Source organism: Arachis hypogaea, chromosome 5 (genome assembly GCF_003086295.3).
Source record: "Arachis hypogaea cultivar Tifrunner chromosome 5, arahy.Tifrunner.gnm2.J5K5, whole genome shotgun sequence".
Classification (NCBI taxonomy): domain Eukaryota; kingdom Viridiplantae; phylum Streptophyta; class Magnoliopsida; order Fabales; family Fabaceae; genus Arachis; species Arachis hypogaea.
In genome coordinates, this window is record NC_092040.1 from 111,562,196 (window position 1) to 111,581,343 (window position 19,148).

Below are 19,148 nucleotides of genomic sequence, written 5' to 3' on the forward strand. Positions count from 1 at the left end.
TGGATATATGACTAAACAGCATCATTTTGTTTTGACACTTAAATAAGGTAAAAATGAGGAAAAAAATTATATGATATTCAAATTATTATATCTCTCTTCATTCTCTAAAACAATTTTTTTTTTACTTTATTTAAGAGTTAAAACAAAAAGATACTATTTAGTCATGTGTCTAGCGTAACAAGTCGGAACTAACTCAACATTTTGTTTATTGATTTAATATTTTAATGCTGGAAAGCGTTAACGATCAATATAAATATAGTGCCTTAAATTGAATCTTGACAACCAATATAATAAATTTTAAATTTAAAAAATTAAAATAGTAAAAATCATAAATGTGAGAGATTACTATAAAATTTAATCTCTAATAATTTTGCTGTCAAGGTGACAATAATAATAATAATAGTTTAATTTTGATAAACTGTAAAATATATTTTATACAATATCTAACTTTTTTTTATATCTATTTCTTAAATTACGATAATTATTTTTATTAGCGTACGTATATATAAAAATAAAATTTTAATAATAGTAATAATTAGTATCATAGATTCATATATCGTATGTCACCAAAAAAAAAAAAAATATATCGTATCATTACCACGAAAACGAAAACTATGGACGGATAGGAAAAAGTATACACAAAAAATGTTATAAATAGTGTGTACTTCTAAATTCTAATCATACTTCCTGAGCTGTAGAGCTAGAGAGCAATGGCTCAGCAAGCGTTCATGGAAGTTCCAGTGAAGTATCCGGGCAAGCTTACCTTGAGGGTTGTCTTCACTTGCATTATGGCTGCTACCGGTGGCTTGATTTTTGGCTATGATCATGGTGTTTCAGGTGAATCAATAAATCCAATCTTTTTTGTTTCTTTTTCTTTTCTTTTTCTTTTCTTTTGTTTAATTTTAAAGTTTTGCTTTTTTTTATAAATGCCTTTTCAACTATCCTTCTTGCCACTTTGTTTGAATCTGTGAATGTGCTTCGAAATCTCAGAATCTGGGTATTCAATGTAATTTAGATATTAGGGGTTTTGTAATTCAGTTTTACCCTTAATTATGATGCTTATCATTGCAACAAGAACTGAATTTCTAAATTCGGTTTCTTTCTTTTTATTTATGACTAAAATTTTGGTACTTTTATGGTTCTGAAATCAATTTTATAATGTTCTTTTTTAAAAATAAAATTATATGCCTAAATTTTTAGTACTTTATGTGTTCTGAATTCAATTGCTGATAATGTATTTTAATTTTATAGGTGGAGTGACTTCCATGGATCCATTTTTGAAGAGATTCTTTCCCTCTGTTTATGAGAAGGAGTCTACTCTGAAGCCTTCTTCAAACCAATATTGTAAATTCAACAGTCAGGTATTGACACTCTTCACATCCTCACTGTATCTGAGTGCCCTTGTTGCTGGCCTCGGCGCCTCGGGCATAACTCGGATGCTTGGCCGGCGCGCAACCATGATCTTGGGCGGAATATTCTTTGTTGGAGGTGCATTACTCAATGGATTAGCTGTACACATATGGATGCTTATTATTGGGAGACTCTTGCTTGGTTTTGGAATTGGCTGTGCAAATCAGGTCCAACTTTTACTCGTGTTCTATGATTTGGTTATGCTCTGAATTGTTGCTGGAAACTCATATGCAGTTTCCCTTACGTGAAGTTGATAGTTGAGAGCCGGACTAGTTGCCAATTTAGTCAAACTGTCAAATTATCTAATGACTTTTAGTTATCAACTTCACACAAAAATAATTACATGTGAGTCTCCACCTTACTTGTCGACTAAAAGGTTCAATTTCATAGTTCAATTCAGAAAATGTAATCTCGTGACTAAATTGAACTTTATGAAAGGTTAGGGATTTAAATTAAATCATGGATTAATGCTTACAATCCCAAGAGGAAATTGAACCTTTCTCATTACTAGTCATGTATAGTTCTGACTGTGATCATTAGAATTTCTTATACTTATAATTAACTATGCTGTCTTTTGCAATTTGATTGCAGTCTGTGCCAATTTATCTTTCAGAGATGGCACCCTATAAATACAGGGGAGCACTTAACATGTGCTTCCAATTGTCTATCACTATAGGCATCTTTGTTGCGAATCTCTTCAATTACTACTTTGCAAATATACTGAGTGGTCAGGGATGGCGCTTGAGCTTGGGGCTTGGTGCAGTCCCCGCTGTTATCTTTGTCATAGGCTCAATTTGCCTTCCTGATTCACCAAACTCACTTGTTGCCCGTGACCGCCTTGAGGATGCACGAAAGGAGCTTGTGAGAATTCGTGGCACTACTGAAATCGATGCAGAGTTGAAAGATATAGTTGCAGCTAGCGAAGCCTCAGAGAAGGTTAAGCACCCTTGGAGAACCTTGATGGAGAGGAAGTATAGACCGCAGCTTGTTTTCGCCATATGCATACCCTTTTTCCAGCAATTCACCGGCTTAAACGTGATCACATTCTATGCTCCTATTTTGTTTAGAACAATTGGTTTCGGAAGCACGGCTTCTCTTATGTCCTCAGTGATCATTGGCAGCTTTAAGCCTGTTTCAACCCTCGTTTCCATTCTTCTTGTAGATAAATTCGGAAGGCGCACACTTTTCCTTGAGGGTGGTGCTCAAATGCTGATTTGCCAAGTACTTATTTCACACTCCTCATATCATGAACTGGTTTCCTTTTTTCTCATTGGTTATACTAGTTCCTAATTAGTATCTTATGTGTGTTTTGCGCTGCAGATTATCATGACGATTGCTATTGCTCTTGCATTCGGCACTAGTGGCAACCCCGGCACACTTCCCAAATGGTATGCATTTGTGGTTGTTGGCATCATCTGCATATACGTTTCCGGTTATGCATGGTCTTGGGGTCCTCTAGGCTGGTTGGTACCGAGCGAAATCTTTCCACTTGAGATCAGGCCTGCGGCTCAGAGCATCACGGTTGGGGTCAACATGATCAGTACTTTCTTCATAGCGCAATTCTTCACGTCAATGCTATGCCACTTGAAATTCGGTTTGTTCATATTTTTCGGGTGCTTTGTGGTGATCATGACCATATTCATCTACAAGTTGTTGCCAGAAACAAAGGGTGTTCCTCTTGAGGAAATGAGTATGGTATGGCAGAAGCATCCCTTCTGGTGCAGATTTGTGGAGTCAGATAGCAGGACCAAGGTTGAATCTACATGTTGATTTTTAGTTGTTATTTCTTAGTCCTAGATTTTGTGCAACTGTGAATTAGCTTGAAAAATTCCTTAGCTTTTTACTTTTTCTTTTTTTCTCTGTTGATTTTTAGGCACAAGGCGTTTGAGTTGGAATATAAACTCAATACCATATAGAATTATATTCAAAGTTTAAAGTGCCACAGTTACGATCAATTCAACATGTCAAACACTAAGAAACTTTATAAGCAGTGGGAATTATAATTTTTTTTTGTTTAATTACTTAGTTAGTCTTTATAATTTTATCAAATTTGTAATTAAATCTTTATATTTTTTTTTTCAATTGGATCTTTATATTATTTTTAATTTTGTAATTAGGTTCTTTTTATGTAAAAAAATATTAAAATTAACAGAATATTTTTTTTAAAAAATATATAATTAAAGATTCAATTAGTTCTTAATTGTGGAAATTTAATATTTCTCTCAAAAAATATGAAATTAAAGATTCAATTAGTTCTTAATTGTGGATATCTTCAATTTGCATAGAAATATTTAGTTAATTTTAATCTTTTTAGACCTAACTATAAAATTAAAAACAGTATAGAGAATTTATTAAAAAGAAAAAAATATAAGGATCTAATTATAAATTTAGTGAAATAATAGGACCAACAGAATAATTAAACTTTTTCGATCTTTTAAGTTACATTCTAAACCCAAGGGGGAGATTAGGGTGTTCTAAAATAATCTCCTTTAGTATTGTCATTAATTAAAGATTCACGAACCACATCCATCCTCAGCAGTCAGCACTTACAGCAAAAATTCAGCATCTAAATACCCTCCCCAAGAAAATACTATTAAGTTAAATGTGGATGGCTCATATTTTACTCTTAACAGCAATGCCGCTTGAGAGAGATTTTTCGAGACACTTTGGTGACAAGTGACAACAGAACAAACTTACCCGTATTCAAACTAAACCAAGCAATATCAATTATCTATTACCAAGGCAATATTCATTGTATACCTCATAGTGTGGCCGCACCTTGTTGCTTATAGTCGTCCTTCCATCTCTTCCTTACCGTTCCAGAATCTCACACCAACCATGCCAAGATTAGTTTTATTTATTTTCTTCATTTATCATTCTCCAGTGGCACCAAGACTCCTCCGTTCCTCTTGCAAGTTGTTCCTATATCTTAAGCTCTTTGAAACTTAGCACACATGTGTATTTCAATTCCACGTTTTGGAATTTTGACTCATGTTTCTTGCTTTATTCCTTATAAATCTCTAGTCCCAACTTGTTTCCTTACCACCTTTCATCCATTCTGTCATACCTTTGTACCCAATCACCATCTTTATGTCTTCTTCCTTTAGATTGTCTCCTCCAATATGAATTGAAGTGTCCTTTTTGCATCTCTGTGAGAACAACCTCCCATTTGATTTTTCATTCTTATACTCTTTCATAAGACCACAAGCTGATTTTCTTTATTTGACACATGTATCCTCCAATTTCATATATATTCAAATCTTTCCTACAAAGTTCACAATGCCACCAGACCCACAATCTTTTATTATTATTTTGACCCAGCCACCTCTTTTTCACGTCTATTTCCCTTTTTATTTACTTTCCTCCACTGAACAACTAGTGCCTTAGTCATCTCCCACGCTCTATCCACTTCTACAATCTTATTATAAAAATTCGCATATGCCTACATGTCCATACTATCTGTAAGTAAAATACCCACGTTTAATTGGCCCTAGAATCACTCACTCATATAAACGACGTTATCATATTTTTCATCTCTCAAACTCACTAACACTCATAAAACAAGGGAGAGAATTTTCACATTTCAAAACATACACATTTCATTATTGAACACACAAAATACATAAGGCATATATGCCTTTATATAGGCAAAGTTTCATACTAAAAGTTCATGATTCTACTAACTTCTTAATACACATACTTATCCAACTTTGCTTCTTCCTTTGACTATTCAAATAAGTAATTTCTAGCACATCTTGAAAATTCTTCATTAAGCTTAGTCATCAGTCTTGAACCTTTCAATGCACTTCATGATTCTTCTAGTATGGAGGTGATGAGTGCAACTTCCTTTCAATTCCAATTCAATTTGATTTTGAATTTCTTCATTGTTGTAGAATGTTGTAGTTATACTACTCTCTTGAATGTTCTTCAAAAATCTTCAAGCTTCCAACATTAGCTTCTAGCAATATCTAGCCAATTGATGATTATTGTATTCAACTCAAACTTTGCTTCTTCAATTCTTTAACCATGTTTCATGAAGATTCTAGTCCATGCAAGTTGATTTAAAATTTTAATCAACATTGCCTCCCTTAAAATCAAACTTGCAGAATTAAGCATCTTCTTCAATTTGTAAAATAACTCGATCTTCAATGGCTTTATAAATATATCAGCAACTTGTTCTTCAGTTGGACAATACTCGATCACTGGTTTTTGTTTGTATCCTTTTGCAACTAATCTTGCTTTGAAACGATCAACTTTGCCACTAGGTTTGTACTTAGTCTTGTAAACCCACTTTACTCAAATCGGCTTCTTATCTGCTGGTAAATCTGTCAGCTCCCATGTGTCATTCTTCTCAATGGCATGAATCTCCTCATCCATTGCTTTCTTCCAATTGTTGTCTTTAAAGGCTTCTTCAAAGTTCAACGGCTCACAATTTGAAAATAGAGCAAAATTTATGATTTCTTCATTGGACGGATCGTTGTCATTGCCAACTTCATAATCTGCTAATCTAGCAGGTAGTCTCCTCTCTCTTTGAGGTCTTCTAGATGATTCTGTTTGTTCGGTTGTGTCTGGTTGTCTTTCTTCATTATCATCACATGTATTTGAAATTACAATCGGATGTTTTTCTGTCTTTGTGTCCCAGTTCCACATGTCTTTCTCGTCGAACGTCATGTCTCTGCTGATGATTACTTTCTTTGTTTCTGGATTGTACAACTTGTATGCTTTTGAGTCTGTGCTATAGCCAATAAAGATATACTTCTCGCCTTTGTCATCTAACTTCTTCCTTAATTGATCTGGTACATGGGCATAAGCAATACACCCAAAGACTCTGAAATGATGAATGGAAGGCCGCTTTCCACTCTAAGCTTCCTCTGGAGTTTTATCACGAACACTTTTTGTTGGACACTTGTTTAAAATATGAACTGCTGTTGCGACTGCTTCTGCCCAAAACTCTTTAGGCATTTGTTTTGACTTGAGCATGCATCTGACCATATCCATGATGGTTCTATTCTTTCTTTCAGCAACTCCATTTTGTTGAGGAGTGTATCTAGTTGTTAGTTGGTGTTGAATTCCGTGTTGCTTAAAGTATTCTGAACATGCAAGATATTCTGTTCCTCTGTCTGTTCTGAGAATTTTGATTTTACAGCCACTTTGTTTTTCGACAAACGCCTTGAATGTCTTAAAGACATCACATGCTTCTGATTTCTGCTTCAGAAAGTATACCCATGTATATCTACTAAAATCATCAATAAAAGTGATAAAGTACCTGCTACCACCATTACTTGGAACTTCTACAGAACAGAGATCTGAATGCACAATTTCAAGTAATCTTCTAGCTCTCCAAGACTTTCCTGTAGGGAATGAATCTCTGTGCTTCTTTCCCAGTTGGCAAATCTCACAAACACAATTGGGAATATGAATCCGTGGTAGACCAGAAACAAGTCCTTTTCTTGACAGGTAGTTTAGGCCAGAAAAATGAAAGTGCCCAAACCGCATATGCCACAACCAGTTATCATCAAGTATCACAGAACTCATGCAAGAGGGATTAACATGTTGAATTTTTAACGGAAACATTCTGTTTGAGGTCATCTTTGCTTTGTCAATGAACCTTCCATTGTTGTCAAATACAGTGCAATATCCACGATAAGTTATCATCTTATATCCCTTCTCAGATAATTGCCCCATACTCAGTAAATTGTAATCAAGTTCAGGAGCATAGAAAACATCAGAAATATAACTCAGAGAACCATCTTTCAATCTAATTGGTATGTGCCCTTTTCCTTCAATAGGGATCTTTGTACTATTACCAAACTTCAATAATAGTTTAACTGAATCATCTAATGAAGAAAATAACTCTTTTCTGTCAGACATATGATTACTGCAAGCATTATCCAAGTACCATATATTTTCATCTTCAGCACATGAATTACTTGTAAAAAATAAAGTCTGAGTACTCGGATCGTTATCAGTATTTTGATGCTGATTTTCTGCAACGTGTGCTTGATTATTATTCATCACTTTGAATCTGCAATCTGCTGCTTTGTGTCCATACTTTCCACAATGAAAACAGTTGAAATTGGTTCTTTCTTGATGAAAATTGCCTCGACCTCTTCCTCGGTTGATAGGCCTGAAATTCGTTCCACCTCTTCCTTGATTAGGTGGTGTAAAATTGTTGTAACTTCCTTGGTTGTAATTGCCACGACCTCTACCTCTAAAACTTCCTCTGCCTCTACTTTGAAAATTAAAACCACGACCTCGTCCTTCTTGTGTACGGTTTGATTCTGCAACGTTGTTGAAATTCACTCGGCTTTTCAGGGCTTCCTCAGTTGATTTTTCTGACTTCTCCAGTATTCTACTGATGTGGCTTTCCATGGTTCCTTGCAACTCTGCAATCGTCATAGTATCCATATCATGGGACTCTAGTATCGTAGTCACCACATGGTCATACTTCATCGGCATGGTGCGAAGAATTTTCTCCACCACTTTGCTATCGAGCATATCTTCTCCATATACTCTCATTTTATTGACAAGATCTGTAACACGAGTAAAATATTGCTCAACGGTTTCTGAGCTAGACATCTCGTACCTTTCATATTCTCTTCTTAAAGACTGTAGCTTTGCTTTCTGAGCTTTATCTACGCCTTTGTATGACAGCTTCAACGTGTTCCATGCTTCCTTTGCACTTTTGGCATTTGCTATTTTGCCAAACACCGTATAATCTACTCCTTGATGAATTTGAGATAGCGCCAATTGATCTCTCCTTTGTTGGGCAGCATCTGCTCCTTCTTGCAAACCTGGTTCAATGAAATTCCACAGGTTCTGGGCCTTCAAATGGGTGGACATCAAAGTCTCCCAATAACTATAATCAAGTTTCCTATCTAACTTGGGACCGGACCACACAATATTGAAAGTGTTTGCCATACTGACTCTATGAATAAACAACTATGTGAGAACTCTCCCACACCTCACAAACTCTCAAACACCAGGCGCTGGATTAACCAGCTCTGATACCAATTGTAAGTAAAATACCCACATTTAATTGGCCCTAGGATCACTCACTCATATAAACGACGCTATCATATTTTTCATCTCTCAAACTCACTAACACTCATAAAACAAGGGAGAGAATTTTCACATTTCAAAACATACACATTTCATTATTGAACACACAAAATACATAAGGCATCTATGCCTTTATATAGGCAAAGTTTCATACTAAAAGTTCATGATTCTACTAACTTCTTAATACACATACTTATCCAACTTTGCTTCTTCCTTTGACTATTCAAATAAGTAATTTCTAGCACATCTTGAAAATTCTTCATTAAGCTTAGTCATCAGTCTTGAACCTTTCAATGCACTTCATGATTCTTCTAGTATGGAGGTGATGAGTGCAACTTCCTTTCAATTCCAATTCAATTTGATTTTGAATTTCTTCATTGTTGTAGAATGTTGTAGTTATACTACTCTCTTGAATGTTCTTCAAAAATCTTCAAGCTTCCAACATTAGCTTCTAACAATATCTAGCCAATTGATGATTATTGTATTCAACTCAAACTTTGCTTCTTCAATTCTTTAACCATGTTTCATGAAGATTCTAGTCCATGCAAGTTGATTTAAAATTTTAATCAACACTATCCAAACTACTGCAAAGAAGATAACTTTACAGTTGAAATTATAATTTAGTGGACCGAGTTATGACGTTAAATTTTTAATTTTTAATTTATTATTATTTTTATTTCATATTTTTACGTCCAAATTTTTGGTGAGTTAATTTTTTTGAGCTTGTGATCCTTTTTGAACTGTGCATTAAAATTTTTATGTTTAATAGTTTTGTTGAATATATATAAAAGAAAAAGTGAGTGAATCCAAGTTTTAAGCATGTAGCTCTCTAAAAATTTCTGTGTTCAATAATTTTATTAAACATATATATGAGAAGAAGAAGACAATGATAAAGATAATGAAAGAGGAAAAAAAAAAGCATAAAAAATCAAACAAAAAAGAGAAGAATAAAAAGGAAAAAGAAAAAGAGGAGGAGGTGATAATGATAATAACAATAACGACGATAACCAAAATAAAAAATAGAAAAAAGAAGCATACATATTTACAAAAAAGAGAAAAATCACGTTGTAGCCGTCTAACATTTTTGTATATGCTATCTTAAAATGCAAAATTCCAAAGAAGCTTCTTAAAAAGTAAAAAACTGTTATTCTAAATTTGGTTTTATGAAAGATTTTTGTTTTGGTTTTCCTTGACGAGGTACCTCTTATCTAAATTTGGTTTATAAAATGTTATTTTACAAAATAATTAGTCAATTGTTTTATTTGCAAAAAATATGGTTAAACACATGTTTTTAAAAAGGAGGCTATTCTAATAAAAATATTTAAAATATCTTTTTTTTAAAGATATTTTTTATTAATTAAAATTTAATATATATAATCGATTAAATTATATTATTTTTATCAAAATTAGATCAGACAAATTAATTTAATCAAAAAATCGTTAAACCAAACTATAAATTAATTTAAATTAATATTTTTTTATAAAAAATAACTATAATAATTTTAATATAAAAAATAACTAAAATATTTTTATTATATATATATTTTTTAATTTTAAAAACTCTAAATTCTAACTCTACTTTTTATAGGTTTTGCCGCTCCTTATAATTTGAAAGATGGTTGAGAGGAGAAGACGATCCCGGACCGTTAGGATGGTGATTTGTGAGAATCTTTTTGGGCTGACTATGTTAGGCCCAAGATAGTCTGAACGTCCGGTCCAGAACAATAATCAGGGATTATTGTTTGACTAGAGTCGTAAACATGCTTTGAATTGTAATAGGTGTCGCTACTCTATATGTTGGTCAAATATCAGTCACCAATAACTATAGTTATCATAGTTTTAGAAGTTCAACTTAAAAGGACACTATTCACCATTCTAAAATCAATTATATATAAGAGATTATTCATAGTTTTAAAAGAGTCCATCATAATATCATAATTTATAATTTAGTGTTTTTTTGCATAGTTATCAAAATTGAATTGGTAAATTAAATTGGTAATTGAACCGGTCAGATTATTAAATTATTAAGTTATTGATTTAATCGGTAGGTCACAGATTGAACTGATTAATCCAGTTCTATGTAAATAAAAAATAAAATATAATAAAAAATTTAAAATTAAAATTTAAAATACATATATTCACTAATATTTTAAAAAATTTAGTTATTCTAAAACAATATAAAACAGGAACAATAAGTATTTTGTTAATTTTACTCTATCATAAATATTTTATTTTACTTTTATATTAAAATAATTATTATTTTCGAATTTTAATAATTTATTAATTAGTTTACATCTATTATACTATTATATACTACAAGTATTTATTAAAAAATAATATTAATAGATATTATATAATTATAAAAAAATAAGTAAATTTATAATTATTGTTAAATAAAAATATAATTAATTTAAGAATGAATGAATTTATAATTAAAATTAAAATAAATTAAATAGAAATAAATTGTTTGCTGAAAGATATTTTTATATATATTAATTTGCATGTATATTAATAACAAGCTTAAGTAGTTGTGAGTATTATGGTTTTTCTTGATGAGGGAGTTCAAACCCCAACTTTAACATTTTGAAAAAATTTTAAAATTCAAACGGTTCGATATATGATAATAATATTTATTTGTCCCCATTAGATTATTAAATTTGACCCCACAATAAATTTTTATTCAATTTTTGGTACTTAATCGTCAATTTAAAAATTTTATATTAGAAATTCGTTAAAACTTAGAATGATCAATTCTCAAATTTAAACGAAATTAGTGTTCTTTTTTAAAAATCTCAAATTTAAATGAAATTAGTGTTTTTTTTAAAAATCAACTCAAAAGAATATTATTTATCTTCTTTTTAAATTAACTTTAATTTTTGCATAGCAACTGTATTAATTGAAAGAACTTTTTTAACTATAAATATAAATAAGAGTCAACTTCTAATTGTGTTAGGAAGTGAATTTTTAAATAATTATTTAGTAATATATATAAAAAGAGAGAAATTTTGATGGTAATTAACAGAAAAATTATTTAATTTTTTAAAATATAAAATCTAAAATAATAGGAATTTAAATTATATATTATTATTTAAATTACTATTTTAGTATTGTAATTTATATATTAGATATTTTGAAGGCTAATCATATTTTACAATAATAAAATATAATCATAACAATAATTATGTTATATGTACATAAAAAATAATTATTTGTATAAAATATATATTAAAATATAAAATACACATTAAAAATAAGTTAAACAATACATATATTTATACACAGATATATAATAATTAATAAATAATTTAATATTTAATTTTTTATATACATATATTATTTTTGTTATAAAAATAATTATGATGTTATATAAATTTTGCTCCTACTACCAAAATTTTCTGGATTCGTCGCTAGGCAACACCTCATAACAATATTTTACTTATAATAAAAAATAATATTTATAATAACAATTTTATTCTACACAACAAATCGAGATACATTTGGTATTGACAACCTACACGGTATAGTATACACATTCACCCTGTCGTGTCCTGCTAACACATTTCCTAGTTAAGACCATTATTGCTGAGAATACGTTTGGTCATCCTAATAAGAAGTTATTCGTGCCTACAACTAAACTATTGACACAAGGCCAATATATGTAGGCCATATTGTTAATTAATTTAATGTTGGAAATTGAATTTATTAATGAATGGAATTAGACTCTTGGTGGAGGAAGTAGCCAACTGGAGCCGTCAATGAAACCAAGATTGAGGAAAGGTTGTGCCTCTGCATCACTTAGCTGCTTTGAGAATTTGGCACGCCCAGCGGGAGCAGCTCCAGCTCCAGAGTTTTTATACTCTCCAAAATATAAAGTTCTGTTCATAAGAATGAACAAATAGTCAATAACTCATTTTCAAGATCAACATAGTTGGGGAGTAAGTCAAATATTTATGTTTATAATAAAAGTTTAATTTAAAAATACCGAGTTATTTTACACGGAAAGTGTATCAAAATTAAATAAGAAATATTAGAGAATTAACAGAATTTATTGTTTTTGTTTATCAGTTAATCATCAATATTTAAAAGTGTGAGTTAAAAATATGTTATTGAATTATTGAGCTAAAGAAATTAGATGAATAGCTAAAAATAATGGTCAAAAAACAATATTCAGTGTTTATGATACTAGTATTTATGAATGAAAGATTTACCTATCATATTCAGTGTGCATGTTGTCACTCCAACCAACAGGATTGATAACACTGGTCATGGTGGTGTAAGCAAAAATGACTTTGGGATTAGACATCCATGCTCTACCCAAGTAAGAGCCAGTCCCTGTTCCGGTAACGTCGCAATGCACAAATGCGAAGGCAGTGTCCTGTGAGTCCATTGTTCTTGCTTGTGCCACTATCACTGTCATTCCACTGTCGCCAAGAACCCTCAACTCCGTGTTCTGCATTCCAATATTAGTAAGGATGCTCTTAGATTTCTGTGTCTAAAACTTAATTCACGAGATAAAAAAAATGTCTATACTTATAATTAAATATTTTAGATATTATCTGATGATTAGAATGTTTTAACTAATAAATAACTTCTTGCTTATAATGGAATGCATTAAAACATAATTATTCAGAAAAGAGATTAAGATTTTGTAAAATATCGTTAAAAAACATGTACCATAATTCCAAAGTTTCAAACTTCTTTACTATTGTTAGTTTGTTACCGTTATTTTTAGAATTTATTATTTGCGGTAATCATTTAGCCATCAACACAATTTTTTTAGTTTAGTAATTTAATAACATATTTCATTCCATACTTTTAAATATTGATAGCTATCTGATAAATAAAAACAATAAATTCTAATAGCCTACTAGTATTTCTCTAAATATATTTTAACATTTTGTTGTTAAACAAGTAAAACATTTTCTAAAGTAATTTCACGAAGGTGAATTCCCATTTTCATATAGAAAAACAGAGTTATTATAGTCATTATATTTACCAGGTACAATGACCTCCCGCTTCCGAAAATAAAATCGACGGTGCCTTGAACTAAGCAGTTCTTGAAAAAATGCCTATGTCTATCGTCACAGATTGTGTCTTGGAATCCCAACAGCTTGCAATTATAAAACGCTGCTTTGTCTCCAGAAATTCTTAATGCTACTGCTTGTGCTCCAGGCCTCTTTCCATCAGGTCTTGGTGCAGTATTCTGTGTATACAACAATTTCACAAACAATAAAATGATCATCAAAACATAATAAGTAAATCACCTATAAAAGGGGTAAAATTGAAATGATTACAAGTGTTGGATATGTTTGGTTGGAGGGTAAAATTAGGATAAAAGCTTTTATAAATAAAACTAACTTTATGCTTATAAAAGATGAAAATTTGATATTTTTACCTATGAAAGTTTAGAATATTGTCAATATAAATCATCTTTCATAGGTAAAAACTAGTTCAGTTCGTTTAAAAACTAGTTCATCTAAACCAATGATACACAAAATGCGATGAAATATTCTAACCGAGATTTGGATGTTAGCAGCGACGAAATAATCAGATTCAACAATCAACGTAGCACTGTCAACGGTGCCATATTGTTGTGCAGTGCCACCATAGGACAAGGTTGGTAAGTTCCCTCCAGGTGCGCCATAAAACGTGATGAAATTCTTGGTCCTTTCAATCTTGATCTTCTCATTGTAATTCCCAGCACCTATGGAGATTATCACCCGCTTGGCATTCCCGGAAGGGACGCTATTGACGGCGTCGGTGATGGTCTTGAAATCGCCGCTACCGTCTTGCATTACCTTAACCACTTTAGGACCTTGCTCGGCCGCCACAAGAGCAGGGTCCAAAGTGCTCTTTCTTTGTTCCAATGGACCCACATTTTGGTTGAACCATGATTCCAGTTGTCCCCTGTCAGTTGGAACTGGAGTTTTATCATCACATAGAACAACATTGGATGTTGTTAGGATTATTGTAACCATGACCATGAGAGACACCTTAGTGTTGGAGTTTCTTGGTTTTGTGGCCATTTTCCTCCTTATTTTTATTTTTATTTTTTTGGAATTTTTTTTTATTTTGGATATGATTTTTATTTTTTTATTTTTTTTTTGGTTTGATAGTTGATTGATTGGCGATGCAATTTATAGGAAACGTTGAGCAAGAGAGATGCCTAATTTGTGACACTCTTTTTGGAGTGCAATGCATCTGATTCACCCATTTTTGGGTGATTGATAATTCAAGGATTTCGAACTTTTAATTGGACGATGAGGAAATTGCAATGCAGTTTAGTTGGATGGGCATTCTTCATTCTAGTCGCACCAATTTGCGAGCCTTACATTGGAATTAGACTGGTTTAGTGATTCTGCACCATCAATAATGAATTAAGAAGTTAAGTGTATTAGTGCCTAATTTAGAGTGAGAAAGTAGTGGAACTAATACTAATTAGGTAGAATGTGTACAATAAATTAAAAAAAGGTAAAATTATAATTAAAAATTGGTGAGTTCTATGGTATAAAAAGAAGATTTCTTCGTCACTTATATATTTGTAAGGTTATGAGACAATTGTATAGAGAGAAAAAGTGGTAAAAGACAATCTCACCTGATGGTGATATATAGAATAAGCTTGTGATTGTTATGATTAATTATTAAAAATGATATTGGATCTGATTGTAGTTGTGTTTTTGGTTTAAACTATTTTGAGAAAGTAAAAATAAATTTTGATTGTGGATTAACCTATTGATCCCAATATTTTTTTGTCCTATCGAATTTTGAATGTGTATTTTGTGAATTGTTAAGCTTGCAAAAGGACTATATATACTCATCAAGGTAACTCCACTAAACTTACATAAAATTCAGACTCTCTTTTTTTATGAATTAATTTCTTTTATTCACACATAAAAAATTAAATTTAAACTTTCAAATATTTATTAATAACTACTTATTTTAATATGTATATATAATTATATATCCATATATAAATATATATTTAATTATTTATATATAAATAAATTAAATTATGTATACACATTAGGGTATATAAATAAATTAATATCTTTTTCAAATTATATATTACTCATTAAAATTTTTATTATTAGGTAATTATATTCTAATTGTATTTTTAATAAGTTACAACAATTATTTTAAAAAAAATTATTTAAATTAATACTTTAAATACTAAATACATATAGCCTAAACGGTAAACATTTATTTATAAATATTCAATGTTAAATCTGACATTGTACATCCTAAATCTTAAATCATACCTTTATTTATAAATATTTTTCAAATAATTTTATTATAGAGGAATGGTAAGGGTAGTAAATTTTGTGATTTGTAATTATTTATTAATTAATTATTATTAGTGTTTTTAATAGTGTAAAATTATATCTAATGATGTTAAATTACTTACTTTTTTTTATTGGTTAAGTGCTGGCCTCCTAAACTTTTTTTTATTATATAGATATAATTACTGGTATAAACAACATTTTTTCATATGAAAATACATGAAAGTAATCAAACTTTTTGAAGCATTGCTTCTAGGGTTATAATTTGACTTTAACTACAAGATTTAGAATTTAAGGTTAAAAATCTAGGAGTTTAAAATTTATAGTTTATAATTTAAAATTTAGGTTTAAGGTTTAAGATTTATGAATTAGAATTTAAAAAATATGATTTAAGATTTAGGATATACGGTGTAAGATTTAACGTTAAATATTTATAAATGAATATTTTTCGTTTAGGATATTTAAAGTACTCATTTAAATATTTTTTTGAAATAATAGTTAAAACTTATTAAAAATACAGTTAGAATATAATTACTTAATAATAAAAATTTTAATTACTAATATATACTTTGAAAAAATATTAATTTATTTATATATGTTAATGTATATACATAATTTAATTTATTTATATATAAATAATTAAATATATATATTTATATATGAATATATAATTATATACACATATTAAAATAAGTAGTTATTAATAAATGTTTGGGAGTTAAGTTTAATTTTTAATGTGTGAATAAAAGAAATTAATTCATGAAAAAAGAAAGTTTAAATTTTATGTGAATTTAATGGAGTTACTTTGATTAGTATTACAACCTTAACAATTCACAAAACCACACGCTCAAAATTTCATCGGACAAAAATATTGGCATTAATAGGTTAGTTCATAATTAAAATTTATTTTTACTTTTTCAAAATAGTTTAAACAAAAAATACAACTACAACTAGGTCCAATATCATTTTTAAAAATTAATCATAATAAATACAATTAACCAACTTACTCTATACCATCACGTGATATTAATGTCAACATGAAGTATGTCAGTTACCATGAGCAGAGTTTGTCTTTAACCACACTCTCTCTATATATACTTATCTTATCGTCCTTTTGACAACACAAATATATAGGTGTAGAAGGAATCTTCCTTCTACATCATAGAACTCACCTTAAAAATTAGATCATTAATTAATTATTTAATTTTAAATTTTAAATTTTAAAAAATTAGTATTAGCATTTAAATCCATTCACACTATGTATGATTATTTCTAATTTTACCATAACCTCCAATACTCGTCTAAAATTCACCGGCATCTTCTCCAGTCCTCACTTCACGTCACTGAATTGCTCGCTGGCCATACCGACATCGCCGCATCCTCCCACTGACACCGTCCTCACCTCCGCTGGTCAACCCGACGCGCCCCCATCGACGCTCAACCTAACGTTGTTGCCGCTGTTTTCACGCCTCTCTTCCGAACTGACTTTGCTTTCTCCCATTCCTTCAAACCTCTTCTCACTGATGATACCACCATGTTCTTCTTCTTCTTCGGATCCAAGCATTCACTACTAGAAAACTAGTTATTACAGATAGACGGATATTTTTGACGGATTTTATCCCACGGAAATACAGACGAAATTTCAGAAGGATTTTTTGTCGGAAAATAAAAAAAATGAATTAGCATAAATTATCGACGGAAAAAGAGAATCCGTCAATAATTCTGTCAGAAAAATTATTTTTATTTCGTGGAAAATGGTTACAGACGGAAAATCCGTCTGTAATTAAATGGATAAAAATGATGCGTTTTATTAAATTATTACAGACGAAAAATCTGTCTGTAATTTAAAATTTTCAATCAGAAACATTGAGTTTACCCTAATTTTATCCCCACCCTATCGAGCTCCATTCACACTCCACACAAATCCAATGAGCCTGTTCCTCTCTCCATCACCGAGTTGCTTCTTCTCTCCGTCCCACCAGCTTCTTCTACCATTGTTGCCGCCTTTCGCGTTGTAGGATCTCTCTCTGTCATCCTTGCATCACACGGGCTCCCTCCACCGCTGCTCTTGTCGTGTCTGCAGCGATTCATAAAACTCAACTCAACTCGGTGGAAATTCGGTGGTTATTGTTGGTTGAATGGCAAAGTTTGAAGCGAAGCTCGGAATGATAGTGGACTTCGTTGGTAACTTCTTCTCCGGCAAAGACCAGCTTCCCTGGTGTGACCCTGACATCATCGTTGTAAGCCTTTTCTTTTTCTCGATTCCATTTTCTTCATTCAGAATTGATATTAACTTGTGATTTCATTGTTTGAATCCTATACTTCACAATAGTGTTTTCGTCATGTCTAGTCCTTCAAAATTATGTTTCACTACAATAGTTGTTTCTTCTGTTTATTCATCTTCTTCTTCTATTTTAATGGTTAATTTAGGATGATCATTTTAGTAGGTATGCAGATGGTTATTTTAATTTTTATGTAGATGATTATTTTGATTGGATTGGGTTTAGTTTTATATATAATTAAAATATGTTAGATATTCAATTCATTAGGTACGCGGATGATTATTTTTATCCTTAAGTGGATGATTATTTTTACTAAGGGTGAGTGACGTGTGGCAAGCCAAATAGCGACGGTGAAATGGGATGATTATTGATGAAGGTGGGGTGGTTGCCGGTTGAAAAAGACGAGAGTATTTAAGTGAAATGCTTTAGTAAATTAAAATTTTAGATGGTTATTTTTTAAAAATAACTAACTGAATTTTTTAAAAATTTGAAATTTGAAATGGGGGATTTAAAATTTGAAATTCAATGTAAAATAACGGAAGAAAATTTTTAAATTTATTATTTATCTCTATTAAGCTAAATAACTAACTCATTATACACATTACCAAAATTTTTCATTGGCTCCCTAGCAGGATTTACTTATATTTTAGAGTTTATTATGTTGTTACCAAAGACAACATAATTTCTCTAAATAATAGTGTTTTTCTCTAAATAACATGTCAAAGAGCGTAATAACAGAAAATTTTTAAATATTTTAATGTATTTAATGTATTAAAAATATAAAATAAAAATTAATTTTTCAATAATTTTTGGTTAAATATTTATTTATAATGTTCTTAACATATATTTTTAGGACATAAGTTAGTAAACTCGTTACTTTTAATAAGGTTATTTGATTAGAAAAAGATAAACCCCTCTTTTTCAAGCATATCTTCCAGTATTATACTGCGTTGTTACTACTTCTAGTTTGTAAAACTGCTTCTGAAAGTAAATATGAATAGATTTGACCAATTCATTTTTTTTTTTTTTGGTGACTGACTCATTTTAATTTGATTGATAAAAATTACATAACCTAATAGTTTAGAATATCTTTATTGTAAACGCACAAGATTTT

The 19,148-nt window shown here is 30.5% G+C and overlaps 2 protein-coding genes across 2 annotated transcripts; one reads left to right on the plus strand and one right to left on the minus strand.

Annotated features, from left to right (window-relative positions):
• The first annotated feature begins 578 nt into the window (after positions 1-578).
• Positions 579-3,428, plus strand: LOC112802749 (sugar transport protein 1). The gene is made up of 4 exons (XM_025846093.3): positions 579-837; positions 1,252-1,577; positions 2,002-2,631; positions 2,731-3,428. Exons 1-4 carry the CDS (start codon positions 711-713, stop codon positions 3,178-3,180), a joined length of 1,533 nt encoding a protein of 510 aa, XP_025701878.1. The 5' UTR covers positions 579-710; the 3' UTR covers positions 3,181-3,428.
• An 8,616-nt stretch (positions 3,429-12,044) lies between these two features.
• On the minus strand, positions 12,045-14,568 carry LOC112802750 (putative pectinesterase 63). Its single transcript, XM_025846094.2, has 4 exons — positions 13,989-14,568; positions 13,469-13,675; positions 12,681-12,922; positions 12,045-12,347 (listed from the first exon to the last, which is right to left on the minus strand). Exons 1-4 carry the CDS (start codon positions 14,496-14,498, stop codon positions 12,188-12,190), a joined length of 1,119 nt encoding a protein of 372 aa, XP_025701879.1. The 5' UTR covers positions 14,499-14,568; the 3' UTR covers positions 12,045-12,187.
• Between the last annotated feature and the right edge of the window lie 4,580 nt (positions 14,569-19,148).